Below are 26986 nucleotides of genomic sequence, written 5' to 3'. Positions count from 1 at the left end.
TCTATCATATTGAATCATATAATTTCACTTTTACGGATTGCTATGATAAACAAATGTAAGACATAAAGTAAAGTGACGCAAAGATATAATGGTTTTAAATTGAGTTATTTCAACTTTTTCTGAACGTTTCGCAAAGAAATCAGTATGAATAAATCAGATGAGTATCTTAATAGTCCTTTTAGGCAAGTCCAATATAATAACAATTGTTATTTATATTAAATGAGCGATTATTTTGATCTACATTACAACACAATTTTTTTTCGGTTCCGTTTGTTTTCACCTATTAGTAACTATTTTTTTTCAATAAATAGCCCACATCCCTAAATACAGCTTCGTTTAACACTTCCAACGTTACCGACCAGATATCTTGTCTTTCACATACTTCCAGTTACAGGAAGTTAAAAATTCAGTTAACGAAGTTAAAAATTCAAAGTATCTTCTCTGTCTCCGGCCACGATTCTGCTTCAAAAATTGTATATATATATATATATATATATATATATATATATATATATATATATATATATATATATATATATATATATATATATATATATATATATATATATAAGCAGAGTCGTGGCCGGAGACAGAGAAGATACTTTGAATTTTTAACTTCGTTTTATTCCATCTCGGGAGGCAGGGTTTATGTACAAGGAGGAGCGATCAGCGCATCAACATAGAACGACACAAAAGCGAAATCAGGAAAAGTTAATGAAAAACTTATCCCTGTGATTATATTCTGTGAGATTTTGATAGGGATTTCTCTACACGTGTCGACCTAGATAAGGGAATTATAGAGATCCTTTAAAAGGATGTTTAGATCAGCAATTTTTTATCTCTTCACTCGGATTGGGTGAACTGTCTATTCCACCATTTTTACAGAGCTTCCGTTGCATTAATTAAATAGAAAAAGTGGAATGAAATCAGGAAACAAGAGAACATTTTAGAATGAAGTTAATATGGGTTAAATTAAGCTAAAAATTAAGAAATTAATTAATTTTAAATTATATTTTATAATATCATATGAGTCTTTTTTAATCTATTAGAAGCTGCTACCATAAAAAGATAAGCATTCTCAATGACATTACAAACTATCATTCTTTTCATTGCAAATACAAGCCAAAAACAATTTCACCACCAGAAAATATTGGGCAACATCCAAAATATTGGAAATTATCTTCCAAAATCCAAACACGGAAAATCAGAGCAAGGATTTTCTTACATAAGACAACAGAAATTTTATCGATAAATCTGAACTTCCTGAAATGTAAGCAATAAAATCTGTTGAAGCAATTAAACAAGGCAAATTATTCCTTGTTGTTTTACACCAAACAACCTCTCTGTACAGCAGAGAAGAGATCTTCTGCCAAACGATCTTCTTTCCCCTTTATGAAGAGAAGTGACTTCAATAACTCGAGATATTGATCGCCCGGACGCAAACGCCAGCACACTCGTTTTCCAGAGCATATGCTCAATTTTTAATACTTACGAATGGAGTTTATGACTAATTAATTAATTCAAATCCATGCTCGTCTCGCTCCACTGATCATAGATAGCCTGGAGGAGGCTTTTAAGACGTGTTTAGGTGCACTCGCATCATTCTTTCGAGCCTGTATTATTCATTTATTACAGGCACTTTGTATGTGATGTAAATTCATTGGGTGTATCACTAAATGCTAATTCCTGTCCAGATGTCAGTTGAAAGCAAGAATTGTGAAAAAGGAGTCATTAGCGAGGTGGTATTAATTGTGGGAGTTCTTAAATTGGGGAATAAGCAGCAGAGATTACTTGTAATAAATAAGGCAATTGATTTGCATCATTTAGATATATGAAACGAAGGCTAAAAGGATGGAAATAATTTTCTCTTTGAAGTATTAGTTCTACTGACAAGCATTACTTGGGATTACAGTAAATCAAGAGACTTGTATTATTAACTTTTAGATTACGGGAAGATGAAATCTTAAATAATCTCGTTAATATTTCTTGAAGATATAAGAAATAACTTTCTCTGATTTTCAATTCCTTCAGAGGCATATTTTTTAGATCTTTGTTTTCATCTTGAAATATAACCTAATTTATACATAAATTTTTACTAATAGAAGATTAGAAATGTTCTGCCACTTTTTATTTTAGATATATTGCATTCAGAAGATGCATTTTTACTATCTAATCACCATTGCACTTAGCCAGCCAGCCGCGTTGCAATTAGTATTTGATTGCTTCGTCACCTCTCAATGTTAGAATGGCACAAAAATAAATAAAATTATATGTACAATAAATTCAAAGATGTACCGGTTTCATTTTTAGAAGAATGGATTTGCATAATATGATGCATAGAAAAGTGCAAGCAAAAATTCTACATTATCTACATATTTCTAATTTATAAATATGAAAAGAATCAGAGTTGTAGATTTTTTAATTAAAAAAAAAGTGTTGAATTTTATTCGTTCATTAGCAATAATGATGTCAATTCCATAATTATTGACGGTTTGAACCTTTCAGGGAGACTGGAAGTAAGAGGAATAGATTTGCATAGTATGATGCATAGAAAAGTGCAAGCAAAAATTCTACCTTCCTTACCTATTTCTAATTTATAAATATGAAAAGAATCCGAGTTGTAGACTTTTTAATAAGGGAAAAAAAGTGTTGAATTTGATTCGTTCATTAGCAATAATGATGTCAATTCCATAATTATTGACGGTTTGAGCCTTTCAGGGAGACTGGAAGTAAGAGGAATAGATTTGCATAGTATGATGCATAGAAAAGTGCAAGCAAAAATTCTACCTTCCTTACCTATTTCTAATTTATAAATATGGAAAGAATCAGAGTTGTAGACTTTTTAATAAGGGAAAAAAAGTGTTGAATTTGATTCTTTCATTAGCAATAATGATGTTAATTCCATAATTATTGACGGTTTGAGCCTTTCAGGGAGACTGGAAGTAAGAGGAATAGATTTGCATAGTATGATGCATAGAAAAGTGCAAGCAAAAATTCTACCTTCCTTACCTATTTCTAATTTATAAATATGGAAAGAATCAGAGTTGTAGACTTTTTAATAAGGGAAAAAAAGTGTTGAATTTGATTCTTTCATTAGCAATAATGATGTCAATTCCATAATTAGGCATAGTATGATGCCTAAAAAATGTAAGCAAAAATTCTACATTCTCTACATATTTCTAATTTATAAATATGAAAAGAATCAGAGTTGTAGACTTTTTAATAAGGGAAAAAAAGTGTTGAATTTGATTCTTTCATTAGCAATAATGATGTTAATTCCATAATTATTGACGGTTTGAGCCTTTCAGGGATACTGGAAGTAAGAGGAATAGATTTGCATAGTATGATGCATAGAAAAATGCAAGCAAAAATTCTACATTCTCTACGTATTTCTAATTTATAAATATGAAAAGAATCCGAGTTGTAGACTTTTTAATAAGAAAAAAAAAGTGTTCAATTTGATTCTTTCATTAGCAATAATGATGTCAATTCCATAATTATTGACGGTTTGAGCCTTTCAGGGAGACTGGAAGTAAGAGGAATAGATTTGCATAGTATGATGCATAGAAAAATGCAAGCAAAAATTCTACATTCTCTACATATTTCTAAGCACAAAAAGAATCAAATCTGCAGACTGTTTGATAAGAAAAGTAAAAATAGCTTTGAATTCTTCCCTTTCATTAGCAATAATGGTATCAATTCCATAATTATTAACGGTTTGATCCTTTGAGGGAAACTGGAGATAAGAACGTCAAATGGAATTTTTGGGGATTTATGAAAAAAAACTCTGAGAATAGTCAATAAATTGAATAAAATTAAGGCTTTAGCTGACGATTAATTAAATCTTTAGCCTTTACCCTATCCTGTCAAAGATGCAGGTGTTAGGCTGACTCTTCTGTGTTTTGATCATTAGTGCTATACTCATAAACAAATGCTATTTGAACATAATTCCAATTTGAATTATTTGTAATTGTATTAATATAAATGTTCATATTTTAAAAGATGTATTCTTCTTTCAACTCAAACATTAATCAGTTCAATAATATAGGACATGGATCCTTTATGATCTTTCTTCGCAACCTCGGTTTCTATTCTCATGGCCGTTGAGTCTATGGAGATTAGATTACCAAGATTGCTATAGTACTCTCTACTCCCATAACAAAAGTCTTTCAGTTCTCTAAGACCATACTAGGAAACTTATCCACCTGGGGTGAAAATAAAAAAAAATCTGTGGCACGAAAAAATGAAGGTTATGAATCTTCTACAAGAACGAGCATACAATAACAAATATTGGCTAATAATAACGTTAAAAGTCCTCTCTTACACCCAAAGCATTCATTGTGGATTTTTCTAGCACTTGTTTTATGTTACCCTTGCTTTATTTTCCTTCCATTTATATATCCTAGATTCTTAGTTACATGGAGAGAATGTTATTGAAGAGTAAACATTATCAAGTCAATTCTTTGTCAGTGGGTTAATAATAATAAATTTAGCCTTATGATTCAGTTTTAGTTTACACTCAGTAAATTTTCTCTTTTTTTATTCTTTCACTAGTTGCCTTTGGCGACCAGCTAGTTCGCTGGGATTATTGCTTGAAAAATTTTTCAATTCAATATTTTATATAAACCGATCTCTTAATGTGTTTTTTAGCAAAATATTTTTCAACTTCAAATTTTAATAGCATATAAATTATATTATTATTATAGACCTTACATCATTCTGGTTATTGTACTATGCATTTCTCTCAGCTCCCATAAAATTTGATCTTTAAAAATTGAATAGAAAGTGATTAAACAACACTTAATAAAAATATTTTCTTTTGCTAAACCTAAACAGAATTTTAAAAATATGAGCACAGAAACCTGAATCATTAAGCATTGAAATCTTATATGCAGTACAGAATGTTTTATGAGTTAAGCAAATCCTTAAATAATTATACGACGAAAATTTCTGTTTCATTTTAAATTTCAGTTTTTAGTTTTACTTTCAAAAGGATTTAAATGACATAAAAACAAGTTTGGTAGTTCTAGACTAATTGGTCTAGAATGTTGAGCACCAACACACACATGCACGCACGTACACGCACGCGTACATAGATTTAAAGGACAGAATCCACTGATGTTTGAGTTTTCCCGTAATTTTGTTGAGAATTTTAATCATTGAAAGGAAATAAGTCCAATATCAGTAGTGATAATAAGCTTGTCATTAAACGAGTTCATTCAATATAACTGGACAAATAAACCTCTGAGATCATTTCTTGATAATTTGAATCTTTCATACATGAATCAAATTTGTACACGAGAGATTGGTGAGAAATCCTCTTATGCAGCAGATCGTTAAATGCTGCGCAAACAAAATATCTCAATTTGAAAAATAAGGGATCAAAGAAGATATTTCGACAATTGAAAGAAACGTTCTGAAGCAGCCGAGGAAAGACAAAGACATATAATTATACTTTTATTGCTGACAGAAATGATTTTAATCCTAAACTGAGTATTATTTAAGGATTAAAAGCTTTAAAGAAAGATAATTGGATAGTTTCATCAATTCAAATTTTTTTGCATCTAAATCCCTCGACGATGACAAAGATGATCATGTCAATTAATAATGATTGATTTAAACGAGGTATTATTTTTGGGGATTAATTCAGCAATTTAATCCTTTGCTAACATTAATTTTTATGGTGTTCTGTTTGAATTTTTTTCCTCGATTTCTTCCCTTACTTTCCATTATTCTGTTTTGAAAGAACTTAGCCGACGAGGGAATTCTACAACAAAGAATAGTTTGCGTTTGAAAGGAATAAAGGCCTCGTTAAAACGAAGGCTTTTCTGCTGCCCATTTTTTTTCGGTAACTTCTTTGGTTTTGTCGCGGAAAAACGGCTATTATTTGTCAGTAATGAGACGATTATGTGTAAAAAAAAAGAAGAAAATATGTCCTTCAAAAGGCTTTTGGAGTAGTTAGAAATTCTTTTTGGAACATTGTAAGCTTCAAATTAAGCGGCCTAAAGTGAAGTCAATACTTATGAGACATCTTGAAACGTTGTGTAGACATGCCTCCTTGATAAGATTGAATTTAAACACTTAATCAAATACAAACCTAGATATTGATCAAAGGTTTTGAGCTTTTAGATATGCTGATTTCTTGCTTCCATCTAATACACATTTCTGTGATCATTTTTTACTAACCTTAAGTAGTTATAGTTTATAGTAGATTAACGTAAGCTTAACAAAAGAAGCACTATGTACCTAAATATCAAATTGACACATACTATAGATTTATTGTACTAATTTAAATACAACTTATGCATTATTTCAGCTCCCTTTTTAATTAGAATTATCAAATTTTGGTGATAAGATGGACCAGCTCATTAACCATTTAACTATTTCGACCTCTTCGGAAAATGCGCATCTAAATTGTGTCGCCAAATTTAGCGATGACGAGTATACTAGTCAAACATAGGGGATGTATAATATAAAATTATGTTATAATGAAATGACTTTTATTTTTTTTATTTCAATAATCCAATAATCACATTCATTTATTTACTTAAACTAAGATACATTTTTTGCATATAAACGATCATAAACATAAAAAATTAATTTATTATTTTAATTTGCTGTTAGAGAATGGTATTGAGCAAAGCTTGGTGCAACGCATAATAATCTTTTAATTGTTCCTTTGATTTCGACTTGGCCTCAAAATGTTTTAAACATTTTGGAAATTTACGAATATGCTTGAAATTTTATTAAAACTGTAATTAAAACTGCAAATTATCATTAGTTATTACTCTTGACGAATTATCTCGTCATAACGCAAAATGTACTTTTTCCATGTCGAGTATACTCGACAAAAACATCTAACTGGTAAATAGCAGTAATTTAGTAATGTCACCCAACTTTGATGAATTACATTTTATCAAATCAAAAGGGATGGAACTAATGACCATGACAACACATTAAGGGGATCGTGAACTTTTAAATGAAATTTAAAAAAATGGTGAAGCATGTACAATGTTTAAAGATGGGAGATTCAGTCTTATTTTTTCCCATAGAGATGTGTAATGAAGTTGTGTTTTTGTGAATTCTCTGGAAAGTAAAAGATGGATGAAGAGACGACCAGTGATGACAAATTAAGGTGTCATAAGCTTTTCTACGAAATAAAATGATAGAAACTGAACCAATGATTGGAACCCAGGGACTAGTTATTAATTTTTCTTATTATTTCAAATATATCAGTTATTTAGAACTGCTAGACCAATTTACGCTTTAGCAACGGATTGCTAGTATTAGTCAGATAATCTCTTGAGGTTTTCCTTTAAGTGAAACACAAATGTGAACCAGTTTAACTTGAAATCGTTCCAGAAAGTAACCTCATCCCAAAGGCAAACTGAACAGTCTACCTCAGGTGTATCAAAGCTGCTTTGACCTTCACATTCCACATGTGTTCTTGACTCATGCATTTCGAAGATATGATATATTAAATGAGAAAAACCTCAGAAGAAATTAATTAGTTTGTATGTATTCTATCTATATAATTAATTAATATAATAACTAAGTTATTATATAATTAATTAATATAATAACTAAGCCAGATTCCTACTTCAGATATTTCAAGGTTGCTATGACCTTTATCATCAGTATGAGTTCTCCCCTCACCTACTTCGCAAGATGTGCTAGATGAAAATGGATAAGAGAAATTAATTTGTATGTATTCAGTCTGTATCCTTCAAGACGATAATTATGTCAGACTTCAATCTCATATATTCCACAATTACTTTCATCTTTACAATCCACATGAGTTTTGCCTCAACCTCTGTGCAAGATGTATTAGATGAAAAAGGAAAGGTACCAACAAGGAAAAAAATCATTGATTTATATGCAAACAGTTTACTCCTTCGTACGTTAATGAATCATTTAGCTAGAAATCATAAATTATTACCTGTGAGTATTACCTTGTGAGTTTCAGTCGAAGAGTTTGTAGGCAAAGACATTTGAATTTTACATTTAGTAACGAAAATTCCTACTTCCTTCTTTTTAATATTCTGTTTAAAGAATAAAACAAAATCTATGAAATATGCTTTTTTATGGTACATGAGCAAAAACGTAAAGAAATGTACTGTTATTAACTTCATATCTTGGTTGATTACATTTTAGAATTTATTTAGAGAGAGGAATTATGGAAAAAGAAAAGAATCATAAAAATACAGAACTATTTTTTTACTTTATTTGTATTAATTAGATAGATATTTAGATGTTATGATTACTGTAGTATCTACTGCAGTACTAAACTACATATGACCTATTTATAAGGATGGTTACCGTTTCTATAACACGATAGCGAATTATTCTTTTATTATGAACTTTCTTCTCTCAACTGATTTCTCACGTCTAAAAAGTGCAGCACCAAGATCTGCCTCTCTTATGACCAATAGAATAATTTAATCTCAACTGTTTTATATAAGAACTGATAAAAAATTAAGAGTTTAAACTCTAGAAATGTATTAATAATATACATTAACAATAAAGCGCCAGATTAATACAACCCTTATCACTTCGTCCACTTTCTGCTTTTATAAATTGCTTCATCTTATTTTTTTTCCAGAAATTTTGTACGATCATTAACTGATAGTCTTCCCTTTATCTTTAAACGATCTCCCTGCATCTGTAAGCCTTTTTTTATTCCAAGCCTTTTTTCTGTCCCCTTCTTTTGTCTGTTTCTATTTTATCCCTTCCCTATCCATTTTTCGCGTCCCAAAAGAATTTCATTGTATCAGATAGTGCCGAGGACACCCATCTCTGTGTTGCTCCAGCGCCAAAATGAATGAAGACCTCCCTCGAATACATCATTCTCTTTCTCATGCAGAAAAGCATTCTTTTCCTTCCTCTGGGAAAGAATTAACCCATTTTCTTTCTTTTTTCCTTTCTGTGATTCAGTGAGTCTCTGAAATCGATAGCGGTAGGCCTCCAACATGTCTTTCTACCATATTTGTGTGTGATCTGGGAACGCCTCACCATCACCATTTTTGTGTGAACAGGAATTGGGATTGAGGTTTATTACTATCTTTTGATTTAGCTTGATACGCTTCTGATTTATGAATAATGTCTTTACTTTCGAATGTATTAACTAGATTTTAATTGCTTCTAAATTTTTATCTCTCGAATAAGAAGTATATAGAGATAAAGTATTGAAATGGTCATAAAATTTTAACTCAAGGGTTTTATAAATCTCCACATTTCAGATCACCAGAAATTTGAAATGTGGAGATTCATCAATTCAACTCAACTCGTTTCGTTTTTGGAATTATGTCTGGTCGTCAACTCAAAGAGCAACTTACACATTTCTATCAACTTTTGAAAGAAATTAATTCAGTGGAAATTTGTCTGTTTGGTTGTCCGAGTATAAGTAAAGGCGATTGCAACCAAACGTAAAGACTTAGATAAATAAAATTTAGGGCACAGATTTATCATCTATAATGTATATTTATATCAAATTTTGAGCCAAATCCGTGAGGGAGTTGAACGTATCTCTGCCTGTATTTACTCTTGTATTTAAATGACAAAATTCAAACACACATTACCTTAAATAAAAGACATTGCGTATGTGATTTTGGGACTACATTGTAGTTCTGTTTTATTTCGTAGCTGTTATACGTTAATACTATGCAAAAAAATTTATGTTCAGATTTTGGTGATTTATTTCATAATTGAAGGATTTCTGCAAAAAGGATGTAACACCAATTAGGAGAATTTGGAGTTACATGTACTATCATGTTGTAGAATAAAAACTTGTTCGTTTGATGCCAGAAAGATATATAGCCCTAATCATTAGTTCTCTCGTTAACTCAAGCTGTTTAGAGCTGTTTGTCTCATTAGTTTGTTGCAATATAGAGGTAGCTCCTGGTGCTCTCGCCGGTTTTCTGCAAACTTGAATAATTGGAGCTACCTCCTTTTTACAGCAAACCTTCAATTCCCGTTATTAAAAGTTTGAATATCTGGCCGCCTGTTTAATTAGATTACCCCTTTTGTGCTATCTTTTAACTATAGAAGAGAAGAGCAAACACGGTAATTGAAACTGTAAAGAGCTATTGAACAAAATCGAATTTGAAATTATTACACTAAAACTGCAAATTTGTGTCACATTTTGGTTCAAATACAAAAATGAAAACTCGATACTCTTTAACAGCTACAGAAAAATGGATACCGTGAACACTATTTTTCAAAAACATTGCCCAGTTCAATTTCAAGGAAAATCTCAGATGTATTTTTGATTATTGCTTTTATTTATTTACTCAATACTCTTCATGTTTAAGAAAAATGATATTTTGAATCATAGTTATCTCTTATTTACATGTAGTTGTAATGTTGTGATCTGTTTGTCTACTGATAGATGGATTTTTATAGTACAAGAACCAATGCAGACCAAGCGGTGCCAAACTCGGGTTGACTTAAAGTACAAATATTATTTTATTAAAAACTATAGAGAAAAGCCAAGTCAAAAAGATCGAACAAAATACGACGCTAACTTAAATATTATACATAAAAGGGTCAAGAATAAAAGAGAACATGCAGCACGGTAAAGTTTACAAATGATACCATTCAATATATGATAAAGTCTTTTGAATTATTTTATTCTGAGGAAGCGGTGTTTAAGTGTATTCACTTATAATATGCTGGACAAGAATGAATAACACCACATCTTGAGCAATTTGGAGTGGCATTCGAGTGAAGTAGATGGTTGCACGTAAAATAAATATGGATTGGACGGAATGATATCAGATAGATAAGAATGGATATTGAAGTGAAAATATTATTGTGTACATGTTATTGTTCTTGCAATTTAAAATAACCATTTTTTAGAAAAACTGCAGATTTTTGGATGAAATACAACACCACAACCAAACCGATCTGAAAGAATAAATTATTTTTGAGTTTTCTAATGTAACTTATTAAATAATACAGCTAGAAATATTCAACTGAAAGCTTCGTTTATCGCGTTACTCGCTTGTGAATCCTACCTATTATTTAACTCACATTTATTGCCAAATTAGATGAATACCTCTCTTTTAAAGTATGAGGAAGCAAAGATAGGGTAATTTAATTCGATAGATCATCCGAATCACAAAAGATAAAATATCAGCGAATATGACTGAATATACAGTGGTGGAAAAAACTTTGAGACCACATGTCAAATTGAAAACTTTTAACTTTACTAAAAAAGATACATTAAATAGTATATACAATACAAAAACATAAAAATTTCTTCTTATTATTTTATAAAGAAATTAGTGTAATTATACATTATACTCAAATTATTTCTTTTCATAGCATAAAAGGGTGGAAAAAACTTTGAAACCACGAAGTTAAATATTAATTAAATGTATAGCATTGCAGTTTTTAGTACTTCGTGTGTTTTCCTTTCACACGAATTACTTCTAAAAGACCATTCTGGAAGGATTTTGCTATGTTTTTGCATGTTATAATCGGTATTTTATCCCATTCTTTTAAAATAGCAGCTCTGAGTTCAGACACAGAATAATATTGTTTACCATTTTCATACACCATGCGCGCAAGGATACCCCACATGTTCTCTAAGGGGTTGAGGTCTGGACTTTTGGCCGGAAAATCCATAAAACTTATATTATTTTCAGTTAGCCAAGCAATAGTTGAAGCAGACTTGTACACTGACGCATTATCTTGTAGCAAAATCAAATTTTGTTCATCTCTTAATAGAACAAAATTGTTCGCCAGTATATCTTGATAGTCAATACAGTTCATATTACCTTTAGTGAACACAATATCAATCTTACCTCTAGCACTGAAATCTGCCCAAACCATAACTAGGGATTGCAATACCGGTATACCGAATACCGGTATTTTGAGCCATTTGTACAATTTTGTAATACCGGTATTCACAAGTTAAAATACCGGTTTTTCGGTATTTACTAGAAATTTTTAAAATTGTCTCCACTAAATTTTCAGGGATCGCCAACATAGCAAAATAGTATACGTTTTTGTTTTTATGTCTACCTAACGGGCGAAATTAATTTACTAATTAATGGCTTAATTAATTGGCTTAAATCTAAATGAGCGAAACATGGATTATCCCTGAAAGAAGATATTGTATCCATAACGACTGATGGAGAAACAATAATGAAAAAAGTTGGAAAGTTGATTGGTGCAAATCAGCAATTCTGCTATGCTCATGGAATTCAATTAAGAGTAATAGATGTGTTATACCAAAAAAATAAAGAACAGAAGAATCCAAATACTGTGGATATAGAAACTTCGGATTCCAACTTTGAAGAGAATAAGAATGTGAGTGATATTGACAATGAAGATAACAACAATGTAATTGTTGAAGAAGATATTGCTAATCAGGATGAAATATTAGTCCATCAAGAATTCCTTCCTATAATTTATAAAGTTCGAAAAAATGTTAAGATATTTAAACGTTTCCCTACAAAAAATTCCATATTACAAAAATATATACTAACTGAAAATAAAACAGAATATATGTTAATATTATATTCTAAAACACATTGGAACAGTTTACGCCTAACGATGGAACGATTTTTGAAAACTGGGAAATCCAATCCAAAAAGCAATAATCGACTTAAACCTGTAAATTAATTTTTCAGATAGTAAATTCAACTTAATGTCCAGAACTGTATCAGCTCTACTTCCAATAAAACTGGCTGTTGAGGCATTATGTCGGAGAGATTCTAATTTATTAACAGCTAATGCAACAATAAATTTCATGTTGCAGTCACTGAAAGAACAGCACACATCACTCTGTGAAGAATTAATTATATATTACATTGAAAAATCGCACAGAAGAAAGGCATACCGAAATAAAAAATGTCTTACGGTATTTACATAATTTTAATGATTTTAAAAAAATAAAAAAACAATTAATTAAAAGAGACTAATCAATTCAAAACTGATCAAGTCCATAGTAAATTTTCTTAAAATTTTTTTTACCCACAAACCTATCCACTTTCAGAAGAATTCGGTCCAGTTATCAAAGATTATGATGATACTAATGTCGATAGTGAAAAGGAATTGTCTCTTGAACAAAAATTAGAATTAGCTATAAATAATAATAAAAAAAATTAAGATCTTCCTTTTTTTTTGTGATTCTTTATATACTGTTATAATTTATAGGTTATAAATTATTTTTTGTTTTATTTACACTCTCTAATAAAACTGGGAAATAAAACAAAAAAAATAACTTGTGTTTTTTCCCCCTAAAATTTTTACTACCGGCATTAAAACCGGTATCCCGGTATTAAGATCTAAAAAATACCGAATACCGGTTTTGAAATTTTGGTCCGATACTGCAATCCCTAACCATAACGTATCCACCCCCTTGAACTCGCTTTGAAAAAGCGTAGCATCCTGTCTCAAATCATGCCAATATTTTCTTAAACCATCAGGTCCATCTAGGTTAAATTTCTTTTCATCCGTGAACACTATTTTTCGCCACAAGTTGGGTTTTAAAACATGAGATGTTGCAAAGTTCAATTTTGCTGCAATATGGCGTTTTTCAAGTCTGGATTTACTTTTGAATTTTGCATATTTGATGTTTTCCGTATTACTCAGAATATTTCTAACTGTTCTAGCCGTACCTGGAAGCTTAAGTGTCGATTTTATTGCTGCAGAATGTGCATTGTCTTTAACAACCATCCTTATAACACTTCTTTTCCTTCTGGCTGAGAGTTTTGATGGCCTTCCTGATCTATTTTTTGTACCATATCTGCATGGATCTGAGAGTAAATGATGAACCACAGTTTTTAGACCTCTTGATTTTGCTAGCAATTTGCCTTTCACTCATTCCGCTTCCGCGAAATGCTAAGATTTTCCCTTTTTTCAATTTCAGTCAGTAAACTTCTGCTGTCCATAATCTCAGTTGCTTCAACACTCAAAGAAATGATTAGAAAGTGTTTCTTTCTCCAGTCTCACAACTATCTCGCACAAAATCGTGCAAAAGTTACGTCATCTCATTATGCAAACAATCACTCTTTAAAACTGGTCTCAAAGTTTTTTCCATTTCATTACATTACACATTTTTCTTTATAGCTACAATAAACGTATTTTAAATTCTAAATTCATTTTTTTTTATTTATTACATTTTATATATAAATGTAAATGTAAATTACAAAAAAGATTTGCATTTTTAAATGCAAAAAAAAAAAAAAAGTTCAATGGGGGTTTCAAAGTATTTTCCACCACTGTATATCAAGGTCAAATCCTCAATTAAAAAGGAGATTTTACATACTTTATATTTTTATGGATATTAAACCTAAAATGTTTGGGTATTTAAAAGAAATGAAAAAGAGTTACCTTCGATGTGGCTAGATATCCGAGATTAAATTGGGAGATAATTGACTTGACATTACAATGAAATGAAAGCTCAAATCCAAATACTCATCACCAGCCAAAGCCCAACCTGTCCTACAGGATGTACATTCGGTTATCAAACTGCGGATGACTCAACTATATACTATTCTATATTTAACAAGGAAACTAGAATCTACTTACTTATCGTCGCTTCCACATTCTCATGGTGCATCCTAGTGGAATAATTAGTTACATAAAACCAAGACAAATTTATTTTTGACTACCAACTGTAACAATTAATATGCGAATGCTATGGAATGGAGATTTCTCGCAACTTTTTCCTGCAGAAATTGGAGTGAAATGCCAAAATCACCTTTTCTCGTTTGAAAGAAAATATCCTCTAAATGCTCAAGACTGTCATCATTAAGGAAATAGTATATTATTGTTTTATATTATGTTACTTTTATTTATTTTATATAAGTTTACCTAATTTATAACTAATGTTAACCCCATGAAAAGCAGCAGAAATGTGCCGTTCGTATTAAGTTTTTCTCTCTAACTAGTCAATTACTACCGAAATCAATTCGTTATATTTTAAATCAAACCTTACATTTTGCAAATAATTGACAGAGATATCACATATATTTTTACAACATTGTAGCAAATAATTTTCTGAAAATAAGAAGTGTTTTATTGTTTGACATTAACACAATTCTCTTCAAAAATATTGCGCATAGTTGTGAATTTAGTGAGCTGCAGTTTTCATTCTTCGGGAATCCACGCACCTTTTATTTTAATATTATTCATGGCCAATATATATTTTGTATTGTTTTTATAATGATGCAATACATCCTTAAACACATGTAAATTGGTAGATGCAATACAATACCGGAGAAAGTAATTCAAATTACGGATATAAGTTGTGTGAAACTTGAATTTTCAATTTAAATAACTCTTTTAATACATTTTAGTAGCCAATATTTCATGAAAATATTCTTTTTTATCAATATTTAAGTAATATTTCAATACTTATTAATGTAATAAAAAAGAAATTACTCATTTTCAGAGAGAAGAATTTTACAATTGCGAAGTTTCACTTTTTATACTCTCTCTCTCTCTCCCTCTCTCTCTCTCTCTCTCTCTCTATATATATATATATATGTAATGTATATGTGTGTAATGATATTTTAAACTCTTAATTTAATCCAAATTAATTTCCAAAGCTTTATCTTAATTTAGCCCATAGTAATTTCATTCTTTTTTTTACCGATCCAATTCCACTTTCTCTACTTAATCAATTCAAGAGAAGCTTTATAAAACTACTGAATCGGCTAAACGTCGTCACTTTCACACACTCGGCGTGAAGGGACAAAATATCGCTGACTTTACAAATTCTTGTAAAAGATCCCTGTGTTCCCCTTGCTTTTTGATTGACATGCCATGGAAATCCCTATTAAAACATCACAGTATATAAGATAGATATAATTTGTTTCATCCTCTTTTTTAAGCCACTTCTTGATTAACCTGTTGCTGTGAGCGGACATGCCGTGTCCACGCCTTCTTGTAAATAAACATTTCTGCCTGCCTCCCGGGAGATAAAATAAAGCGAACTTTAAAACTTCAATGAGTTTTTCGATCATCGAAACTGCATTCTGCTTCAGACAAAATAATGCTTACATATTATTTAAATAATACGTAAGCATATACTTACATATTATTTAAATAATGTGTAAGCATATAATTTTTTAATAAGAATGCAGTTTCGAAGACAAAGACTCACTGAAGTTTTAAGACCAATCAGATAATAACAACAATAGAATAACAAAAGGTTTCAAATTTTTCTCTCTACCATTTTTCCTGGGGCAATAACAATCATGTTTCTGAAATCTTCGAAGAAGATAATAATCCGAAGAATCTGTTTACTTTTGTCTTTATCATTTAATATAACACATGTAAATTGTTTAACTACATTCATAAACAAAGTATCAAAAAGTTCCAAATCTGTTTTATGGCTTCCAATCATTATAAATTGCAGTATTTCATGTTTCTAAAATCTCTGAAGAAGATAATAATCTGGAAAATCTGTTTACCTTTGTAGTCATCATTTAACATAACACATGTAAATTGTTTAACTACAAACGTAAACAAAGTATCAAAAAGTACCAAATCTGTTTTATGTCTCTCAATGTTTATAATTGCATCATTTCATGTTTTTTTAATCATATAAAGAAGCTAATAGTCCGAAAAAAATTGCTTGCATCTATCTTTATCATCTTCAGGTGAATGCTGATTGATCAACAGGGAACAATGAAAAAAATAATACGAAAGATCTAATTTAATAACTGTGAAATCGCTCATTTCCATCTTCAGCTTTTTGTCATGCTTTATTTTGTTTCAAAAATGTAGTTAGTTATCACGACAGCTGTATATGACTAAGAAAAAAAATAATTCTACAGCAGACAGTCTTATTAAGAGATAATCGATTCTAACATTAGCGAAGATAGATGATCTTTAAAAATTCGCAATTACTTCTTTCATTTTTGAAGCGCGCCTCAGCGAAATGAAATTACGTTTCATTCGAAGTTGTAACTTGTTTATTTCTATTAAATGAGATCTGTCACTGGTTTGTAAGTCGTGTTGATCTGTCATAATTATATTTAACAGAGACATTTTTTTTCTCTCCTTTTATATTTTGTTTTATTTCAGAGAAACTGTTTTTTTTTTAAAGAAGATTTAAAAGAAATGGGGAAATATATTTTTTTTTTTATAAAGGAGTTGTGCAACTAAACTTTTTTCTAATAATGAAACTATAAGATATTTTTAGGATTGAGTTTGATTTAAAAAAATATTTGGCTAATTAGATAAAATACATTTAATTTGTTAATTATTTTATTTATTAATAAATATTATATATAAAAATGGATTTTTGTTTGTTCCTATTTTATGCGCTGCTATTCCATTCATCCAAATGCGATAAAACTGGGTCAACTTATTGCTTGTACTTGCCTGAAAGTTATAGGCATAGTATAATTATCATATATAATATATAAAAATGAATTTTTGTTCGTATTTTATGCGCTGTCGTACTGTCCCTCCAATGACGATATAACTTTGCCATCTTATTGCTTTGAACCAAGAAAATCCATGTTTTTCACATGCCATTTGTATGTTGGATGCTCACGAGTCGGACAATCAAGAAACGTATTAGTTTTTGCTGAAAACGGAAAAAAATAATGCCTACCCAAAAGTATCACCAAGTCACTTGAATCACCAAGTCAAAAAATAGAATAAATACTATTGATATTCTCTTTTACATGTCATTCAATTTTCAGTGGATGCATTTTTGTCGACAAAAAAAAAAAAATATAATTTTTTCTATCATTCCTAATTAAACAAGATGGTTATTTCAAATTACAAACGATATTTCTAAAATTATTTCCTCTGCTGCAGTAACGGGTAGCATCCAATAATTCAAAAATAAATATAGTTCTTCATGACTATAGAGATCAAATGTTGAAGGATCTAAGATCTATGTTTTTTTTTCCATCCTAGAAATTTCCGGAAACAGAAACAAATCTTTTTGTTTTAATGTCAAATATTGGCCAATTATCATTTGAAAATAATAAGAATAATTAATTTATAATCAATTCGAAAGCTAAAACTACATTAAATAGTTACAATATTAATGGGTCCTTTTTCTTTTTTTTTTTTTTTTTCTTTTTTAAGTTTTTAAAGGAAAACGATTCTAAAATGAAAGTTGGAAATAGTTTTCTGTGGTCATTTAAAAATTTAAGAATTTGGCAGTAAGTGAATACTTCAGGGCTTTAAAACTGGTATAAAAAAAAGAATGTCCAGTTTTCATGAAGATTAACTTTCTCCCCCCGCAGCGCTGATGGCAACTACGAAGTTCGCTACAAGTCGAACGTGCTCATCTATCCGAACGGCGGGGTGATGTGGGTCCCCCCCGCCATCTACCAGAGCTCGTGCCGCATCGACGTCACGTACTTCCCCTTCGATCAGCAGAAGTGCGTCATGAAATTCGGCTCCTGGACCTTCAACGGGGACCAGGTCTCGCTCAAGCTCTACAACGACAATGACTGGGTGGACCTGTCTGACTACTGGAAGAGCGGCACTTGGGACATTGTCGAAGTGCCAGCCTTCCTCAACGTCTACAACAACTCCAAGTACGGAAAGGTGAGTAGCTGCCGTTCTCCACTCGAGTCCTTAGAAGAACATTGTCGCACCTAAACATCCATTAGTTTTAACATCCATTTTGAGCTAAGGAGACAGTCTGAAGCAGCGAGTACAATTATATTTCATGGGCTTTAATTTGCTGACTTGCGTGTACTCATATTAGGGTGACAGCAAAAGTTCTTATTCAGCAGAGAATTAGATGCAAAAGAGCACGCCTATGTCTAGTTTATATCACATTATTTTAGCAGATTGATCACTATGTGAATCATCTGTGATTCACACTTATTATCTAATGAGGAATTCTCATTTATATTACAATTAAAGGAAGTAAGCATCTTATTAGAGAGTGATCCGAGTCACGGGCATGAATTATGTTACCCAAAGTGTGGATTAACCATTTTAAATATTATTTCAGGCTTATTTACAGGGGTTGTTAAATCAAAAAGCGAGAATAGTCTCCTCAAAACTTTCTCGCGTACTTTCTAGTAAATGTGTTTCCCCTTCTCCCCGACAAAAATTGTGGGCATTGATTAAGCGCGTGAATGTCACGAATCCTCAGATTTTTACTTTCATACATGAGAATTGTTCTGAAAAAAAATCACGAGAAATAAAGCAGAATACCACATTGAATAATAAGTAAAATTTGCATTTCAAATATTTCTTTAAACAAATAGTATTTTCTGGTATTGAATGCATTTGTAGAATTCCATTTAAGGTGTACGTACACACTTGAAACTTCGAAAATCGTTCAAAATATCGAATATTTTTTTATTGCTTTAAAATGTTCTCTGGTCATTTAGCTTTCAAACGATACCATGATGTTGTCAATATTTGAAATATTTCTCGAGTTATAATTATTTTTATTGTGGTACTTTCGCTAAAAACTCTAGTTTCGGTTTTTTTTAAAACTCATTTTATGAAGAATGATATTTTTCCACTATGTTGCTTCATTCAAACAATCATAACTCAACAAGAAATTAGCCCTATACAATTATTTATATATCAAAATAATATGCATGAAACAGTGGATATTTTTAGCTTCAATCAAAGTTATATTTATAGAAATAAATTTTTAATAGCTATTTAAAAGTTAAAATTACAGAAAAAATCTCGCTTTTTCTATTCATCGTTGATGAAAAAATTGTTAAAAAAAACTATATATTTTTATAACTTGATTGAGGCAGACAACATGAAGACTAATATTAGGCATCATTTCCAACTAGAATTGTGCGTCTTTACAAATTAGAATTTAAGATATCATGTTTCAAAAAATATGCTAATTAGCTTATTAATATTAATTAATTAATAATTAGTGTAATATGGATTTCTCACTGAAATGAGTTTAAACATATATTAATGACCTACTGTGAAAAAACTGGATGTTTAAAGTTAAAATTAAAAAAAAAATCTTCTAGTGTGTACGTACACCTTAATTCCTCTTATTTCAAAACAGCATAGAGAAAATTCAGATTCTGTGTTAAAATGAATGATTTATTGGACCACACAAAAAATTAACTTCAAGCAAACGAAGAAAATGGCCATTACAGCTTGGAAATATATCTTTTGAGAATATGGATGATGATTTATACAGGCACGATCGGAAATCAAAAGAACAAAGAAGGTTAAAAGCCTAATATTGTTCGGGTTTTGTTTCTAAATTGGAATATAAATTATGAAATATCCTTCGATAATTACATGTTAAAATAATAGCTCTTTAATAATAACTCTTTAAAAGACAATTAAAAGAATATTAAAAGCGGTTATTAATAGGGAAACTTTCTTTCATTTCTCAATGCAAAATCGGAATGAAATGATTCCAGTTACAAAAGATTCGCGAAGAAGTGCAACAAAAATATTCATAATTTTGTTATGAAAGTTTCTGTTGTGTACAAAATGAATGAAAAAAAAGCTAGACAAGAAATGATGGTACATACCAATTATATTATCTTCAATCACAGTTTTTTTAGTCTCTATTTAGCAGTCGTTGTTTGTGTTCTCTACAGTAGAAGCTACAGCTGATCATACTGCGCCAAGCAAATGGCAAATCCAATCCCTACAGTAGATTATAAAATACACTTATCAGAATTTAAAAACATCAAAATAAAATGCAAATAGTAAAAATACAAATAACAGATGAACAATGGTATAAATAATTTTCATAGAGTGAAACAAATATTCGAAAAAAAAAAAAGTCGAAGCAATAATTCAACTTAATAAGATTTACAAAACAAGAAACTTCAACTAAAATGGATTAAAAATTGCTAAATGCAGGTATAAAAGTTAGCAATATTTAGGTGGCATTTTTCACCCATCAGATCTTGTAAAGTTAAGGACCACCAGTCGATAAAATGAATATAATAATTATTAAAGGAATGAAATTTAATTAAAATATGTCGAGCTGTAAAAGGAAAGTGACACGTGTCTCATACAGGAGAATGCTCGGAAATAGGTGATATCTGTGGGTGAAGCGACAGTGACTTATACATCGATCTCCTGTACAAGAGAAATAGACCACAAATTAATTATGGGTTTAATCTCACGTATTGTCAGATCACTAATTGTGCAGATCTCACTATATTGTCAGGAGAGAAAGAAGGACGCAAAATGGAAGTCTTTTGCTCAAAAACGCTATTGCAGCTTTTGCTGCCAAATTTGTTTCTTCATTCCCTAGAATGTCTACATGATTCTGAACTCAACAAAAAATGACACGAAAACTGCTTTTTCTTTTAGTGTGGGTGGGTAGACAATGATATGAAATGAAAAGAAAAAACGCAAGGATGACTCCAAAGATAAAAATAGAAAACCAATACCGTCCAGAAGCGATAGATTTAATAAATAAATATTGAACAGTTAGTTGAAAAGAATGAACTGTACAGTTCACAGTGACAATGGAAGAATTGACAAATTCTCCCGAACAACTAATATGAATTTGGCGTTTCATTTGCATTTGGATTCTCCTTTATCAGATAAATTATGCATACTTTACTGTTCTCCTTAGACAGAGAACAGCTAGAATTACTCTTTGAAATCCAAGGAGTAGCTCTATTCTAGAATGTAATAAAAAGTTCTTTATAACGTCTTTTATCTGTCATTTACAATAGATGTCGCGGTGGCCAGGTGGTAAGGTCTCAGCCTGTGAGCCGTAGGGTCTTAGGTTCGAGACCCGATTCCACCGAAGAACCGTCGTGTAAGGGGGTCTGTTGCACGTTAAATCCGTCATGCCAAACGTCCTCCCGCTGGTGTGGTGTGATGTGGCGTGGAGAGGGGGTGCCAGCTCAGGTGTCGTCCTCGTCATCTGACCGCGGTTCAAAATGACGAGGTCCGTCCCAAAATAGCCCTAGTGTTGCTTTACAACGGGACGTTAATATAACTAAACAAACTATCATTTACAATCCAGCGAAACTGGTCGAAAAATATCGGTATACTTTGTACTTCCACCTATTAATGTAACCTCAATATTATGATTATCCACGATTATTCTGTATATTTATATATACAGTGAAGAGTTTGATTAAGTTATTCGGAAAAACTGAGATTTTTTTTAGATATTAATAAATTAAATAAAAAAATTATTTTAACAAGACGGTATATAATATTGGCTATAATTTGTAACATAGTAACTGATACTTAATAAGTCACAGATAGTCATAAATGACTGATAATGTTCTTTAAGTTATGTTAATTGAAAGACACCATTTTTTTTTCTTCATCTAATTGATGCATAATGTGAAATTACTTTTCATGGCCATTTTGATATATAGGGATGACTTATATTCGTGACAAAATTCTGTTTATTTATCGTATTTAAGCACATTAAAATTATATACAGGAATACTGAATTTTGCATTGTATTTTTGAATGATGCTTTCTATACAACCATCGATTCAGAAGAGCTTTAACCAATCAAGGTCGAGCGTATCCTCACAAAAGTGGCCGTAAAACACCACAGGGAGACAGAGACATCATCTCGTGAATTGCTGATATCATTCAATTTATTGTAGCAAACAGCCTTAATATCTATAATTAGCAAAAGACAACATACTTTCAAACATTGACTGGATTTGATTTTTTTGCCTTAGTAGTTAATTAAAGGCGTGCAAATAGTGGTCGCTACTGGTGGGGGTAGGCTCTCCAGCAGCAATTACAGCTATTTCAGAGCTAACTGAATGCTTTTCGGTTAATGAATCGTTTATTTTTCTCCCTATTCCCAGGTGACTGAAACGGACATCTCGTTCTACATCACCATACGTCGCAAGACGCTATTCTACACCGTGAACCTGATCCTCCCGACTGTGCTAATCTCCTTTTTGTGTATCCTGGTGTTCTACTTGCCAGCAGAAGCCGGCGAAAAAGTGACGCTGGGCATCTCCATCCTGCTGTCACTCGTGGTCTTCCTGCTGCTAGTTTCCAAGATCCTACCCCCGACATCGCTTGTGCTGCCCCTCATCGCCAAGTACCTGCTCTTCACCTTCCTCATGAACACCGTCTCCATCCTGGTCACCGTAATCATTATAAATTGGAACTTCAGGGGACCCAGGACACACAGGTGGGGAACTCTTTTCCTTTTGATAGCATATATTTTTGTGAATTAATTTTGCTGCAACTAGGTAAAGAGGTTGATTATTAACAACTTTGGCAAGAAATTTTTCTGTAACAGCCTCGAGGTATGTGGTTCCCTAGTATTTAAATTTAAACTATCGGGCAAGATAATATCAGCTGCAAAGACCACTTGCATCTGAGGTCCATAGCTTAGCTCTCATTATCTAACCACTGTTCAAAGCTAGAGGTCCTTCATAAAATGGACTTCGTTTTTCGTCCAAACGATATTTCAGTACTGTAACATAAACGACTGCCTTCTTATTTTTCTTGAAAAGAAATTTATGATTACGATATTTGCCATTTCCCCACTTAATAGATCAGACTGAGTCATCACCTTGTAGAAATAATATGTAAAGAAATAGAAGTTGCTGTAGGGACTGTTTATGATAACTATTGATGCTAAAAAGTGCATTTCTCTATTAGACATGGTCAATATTAAAGATGGAAATATGCAATTGAGGCAATAAAGCAATTCATCAAAATATTTCATAAAACTCATTTCTATGTTCATCTCTGTAACCGTTTAAGAAATTGCAGATTCCTTTGCTATTTAAAATAAAAACCTTCACTCTCATTTATTACGAATTAACGAATGCATTTCTCTAAGCTTAATTTTTAGACAGCAAGACTGATAATGAAAAACTCATTTCCTGCTATATGTCTCCTTCAGGAATTTGTCCTGGGAAGGACCGTTTAACTGCCCTCAGGACAGTTTTTTTAATTCATCTATAATTATATTACGACAAGAAAAAAGGAGAAATCATAAACCAAATGAAATAATACATATCATTGCCATCAAATGATTGAGAAATAAAATAATAATAAATTCAAAATTATTGTTATTATTATAATTTTTTTTCTGCTTGATAATATTAGACATATTGTGATATCCAGATTGATTTTTTTGTTATTATCTTGTATTTGAAGAGAAATGAATATTAAATTGGAAGACAAAATCATTTTGTAATGCACATGCTGTAGTGTATCTGAATATTTTCTTACTTTACAGAGGGTTTTTATTCCTGAAAACTGTAATAGATCCACTTCATAAGGAGGAATTATGTCTAATAATCAAATACAGCTTACTTTCCTCTTGAGGATTTTGGCATCATTTGATCTTGTGCCAAAAAGGCTTATATCATCATCAATAAGACTATCTCTAGGACTGTTATAGGCATAGATAATATTTTTCCCACTAAGAATCCTTTCTTTGCATTCATAAGTTTAAAAGACAAATTTATTTCATTTGAATTTTATTATAACGAATTCCTCCGCGAATCAGTTCTGAGGTTTGTCATATTAGAAGGTTTATTATTATTATTATTATTATTATTATTTTTTTTGGATTTCAATAGTACGTCCACTTGAGCCATATATACCAATTAAAGAAATAAACAGAGATAATCAAATAAGTGAAATAAAATACAATTCTAAAGAATGAAAGAATATTAGTATTCAAATTTTAAAATATTGAAAAATAATCAGGTTGTTTTAGATCATTTTTAAAATTATATATCAATCTTATTAAGAAATAATGGAAATTGATTTCTCATGTCCATGTAGAATGCCTAATTGGATCCGAGTCGTGTTTCTTCAATACCTGCCCGCCATGCTCTTTATGAAGCGTCCCAAGAAAACCCGCCTCCGGTGGATGATGGACCTTCCCGGAGTGTACCACCAGCACTACCACCCTTCGCACCCTCCACCGCGGAGCAAAGTGGAGCTCCTGGACGTCCACCACCCCAACTGCACCGTTGCCCGAGCCCTGTCCGGAAGCATCTCGTCGGAGAGTAACACCCTGGTGCTGTCTTCTGAGGCATACAAGGCGACCGAGGCGGTGGAATTCATAGCAGAGCACCTCAGGAGTGAAGACGAGTACATACAGGTGGGTAGTCTGACCACTATTCAGAAGAGAATTTGGACCCATAATTTCATAAAGATCATTTTTACTAACTTTGCTACAAGAAGTGGCAAGCGAATCTATTTTTATAACAAATGCATATCACATCAGGGAATAAAAGTTTATAAACGTAAATAAAAATAGGCTGCAAGACAATCGGGATGAACAATAGGCAAGTAAAGCCTGGATTAAAACATATCCTTTTTCCCTTACTAAAAAGATTTATCCACATTATTATCCAACTTCGATTGATTTTCATCATCTGTGAAGAGTATGAATTGCATTTAAAAAGACATAATTTATAAGGTCCAGAAAATTAAAAAAAAATAAAATAAAGTTCAGAAATTTTAATTGAAATGTTTTATACTTTGTGTGTATCATGTTTGTGACGCATCACGTAGCGGAGCAGATGTGTGCGAAATTTTTAGTTGAGTGTCTCTGTTGGCAAATTTGTTTTCACCCTTTACTTAAATTTAAAAACATAAGCATTATGATTATACAAATCGTAAATATTAAATAATCAATTTTCATCGAAAAAATAATTATTTTTAAAAATTTATTTCAAAGACAGCCAGAACACAGGTTTTTTTTTTTTTTTTTTTTTAGCAATTTATTCTGTTTATTAGCTGCTGGATCCCTGATTCTTCGATTCTGGCCTTAAAACGGACAGCTATTTCAAGAATTCTAAACAACTTTAGTTTTACAGTCAAGGAATTTTAGAAATGAAAATGACCTTTTTTTGTTCAAAATGGCAAATTTGATCCAAAGACCTCGCATTCATTTAATGAAACAGTTATTTACTCTGTAGTGAGGGGCTTGATAAAGGTGATATCCAGAGAATATATAAAAACATCGGAATGTATCAAACTCGATTTTCTCGGAATTATTTGCAAAGCACATTTCAAGAAGTTAAATCTACAGAGGTGTAAGTCATAACCTGCTCAGACGATGAAACTGAACTAAATAGGCGAAGGAATGTAGACGGCTTTCTTTTGTTAGTGAAAGAAGTGTTTTGTTAATTCATTTTCTATAAACGTGCATTGTGATGGATTTAGAAATTACATAGATAGAGAGGGTAAAAACAGCACACCATCAGAAAGAACAATCAATAGTATTAACTTGACTTGAAAAGTTTCCAGACTCAGTTCCCTTACGTTGCTGCTAAAAGTGACATAACAAAAATAATTTGATACCTGATCCATATTATATAGTGAAAGAGAGTTCACAAAGAGAGATGATTCTTTAAATATTAGAATATGGCTTTATTATGGGATTTGTTAATAGACTAAAAAATATTTTTACTAATGTTGGTATTTATAAATATTATTTATAGGAAAAATGAAAGACCGAGTTTCACAATTCTAGGGATGTAATAAAGAGTCAGATAAGGCGTACGTAACTGGGGGAGTGTCTAAAAATTGCAGATAGTGGACACAGATTTTGAACCATTGAGTCTTCATTTTTCAGTGTTACCGTATGTTCCTTCAACCCGTTTAGGCTGAGTTATTTTGGCCTATGTTTCCTAGAAGAATGAGAGTATTAGTTATTTTTTTTATGATTGAAAACACTCGGAAAATACTTTTTAGTTATTTTTTTTAGAAAATTCAAACTGTTCTTATTCATAATATCTAAAATATTTAAATGTACTAATTGTTTGATGAGAAACTATTTAAAAAGCATGTTTTAAACGAAAAAATTCCTTAGAAAATAAGCAGAACTTTTTGGCAACTGTTTTAAAGTTAACCCGAATAAAAACTTAGTGAATAAATCATCTGCATTTGAGAAATTAGAAAATAGTTTTTGAGATTATAGCAAGACCCTAAAACAATCTAAATAATGCAGTCAAATACACAAAATAATTCCAACTCCAAATTTGTTTTTAGATCATTTCATAAACTAAATTTTTATTTCTAGATCATTGCATTGTTCGCCTATATGTAATTTTTTTTCGAA

At 31.1% G+C, this 26986-nt stretch overlaps 1 protein-coding gene across 1 annotated transcript in view; it reads left to right on the top strand.

Moving 5' to 3' along the window:
* The window catches only part of LOC129976125 (acetylcholine receptor subunit beta-like 1), a 238979-nt gene that overhangs the window by 210855 nt on the left and 1138 nt on the right, over positions 1-26986 (top strand). The window contains exons 5-7 of the mRNA XM_056089525.1: positions 18228-18534; positions 22746-23080; positions 24697-25018. Coding sequence (XP_055945500.1) covers positions 18228-18534; positions 22746-23080; positions 24697-25018 — 964 coding nt within the window. The remainder of the gene's footprint in view (positions 1-18227; positions 18535-22745; positions 23081-24696; positions 25019-26986) is intronic.

The sequence above is a fragment of the Argiope bruennichi genome, chromosome 7 (assembly GCF_947563725.1).
Source record: "Argiope bruennichi chromosome 7, qqArgBrue1.1, whole genome shotgun sequence".
Lineage (NCBI taxonomy): Eukaryota > Metazoa > Arthropoda > Arachnida > Araneae > Araneidae > Argiope > Argiope bruennichi.
This window is presented reverse-complemented; position numbering and strand designations above follow the sequence as displayed.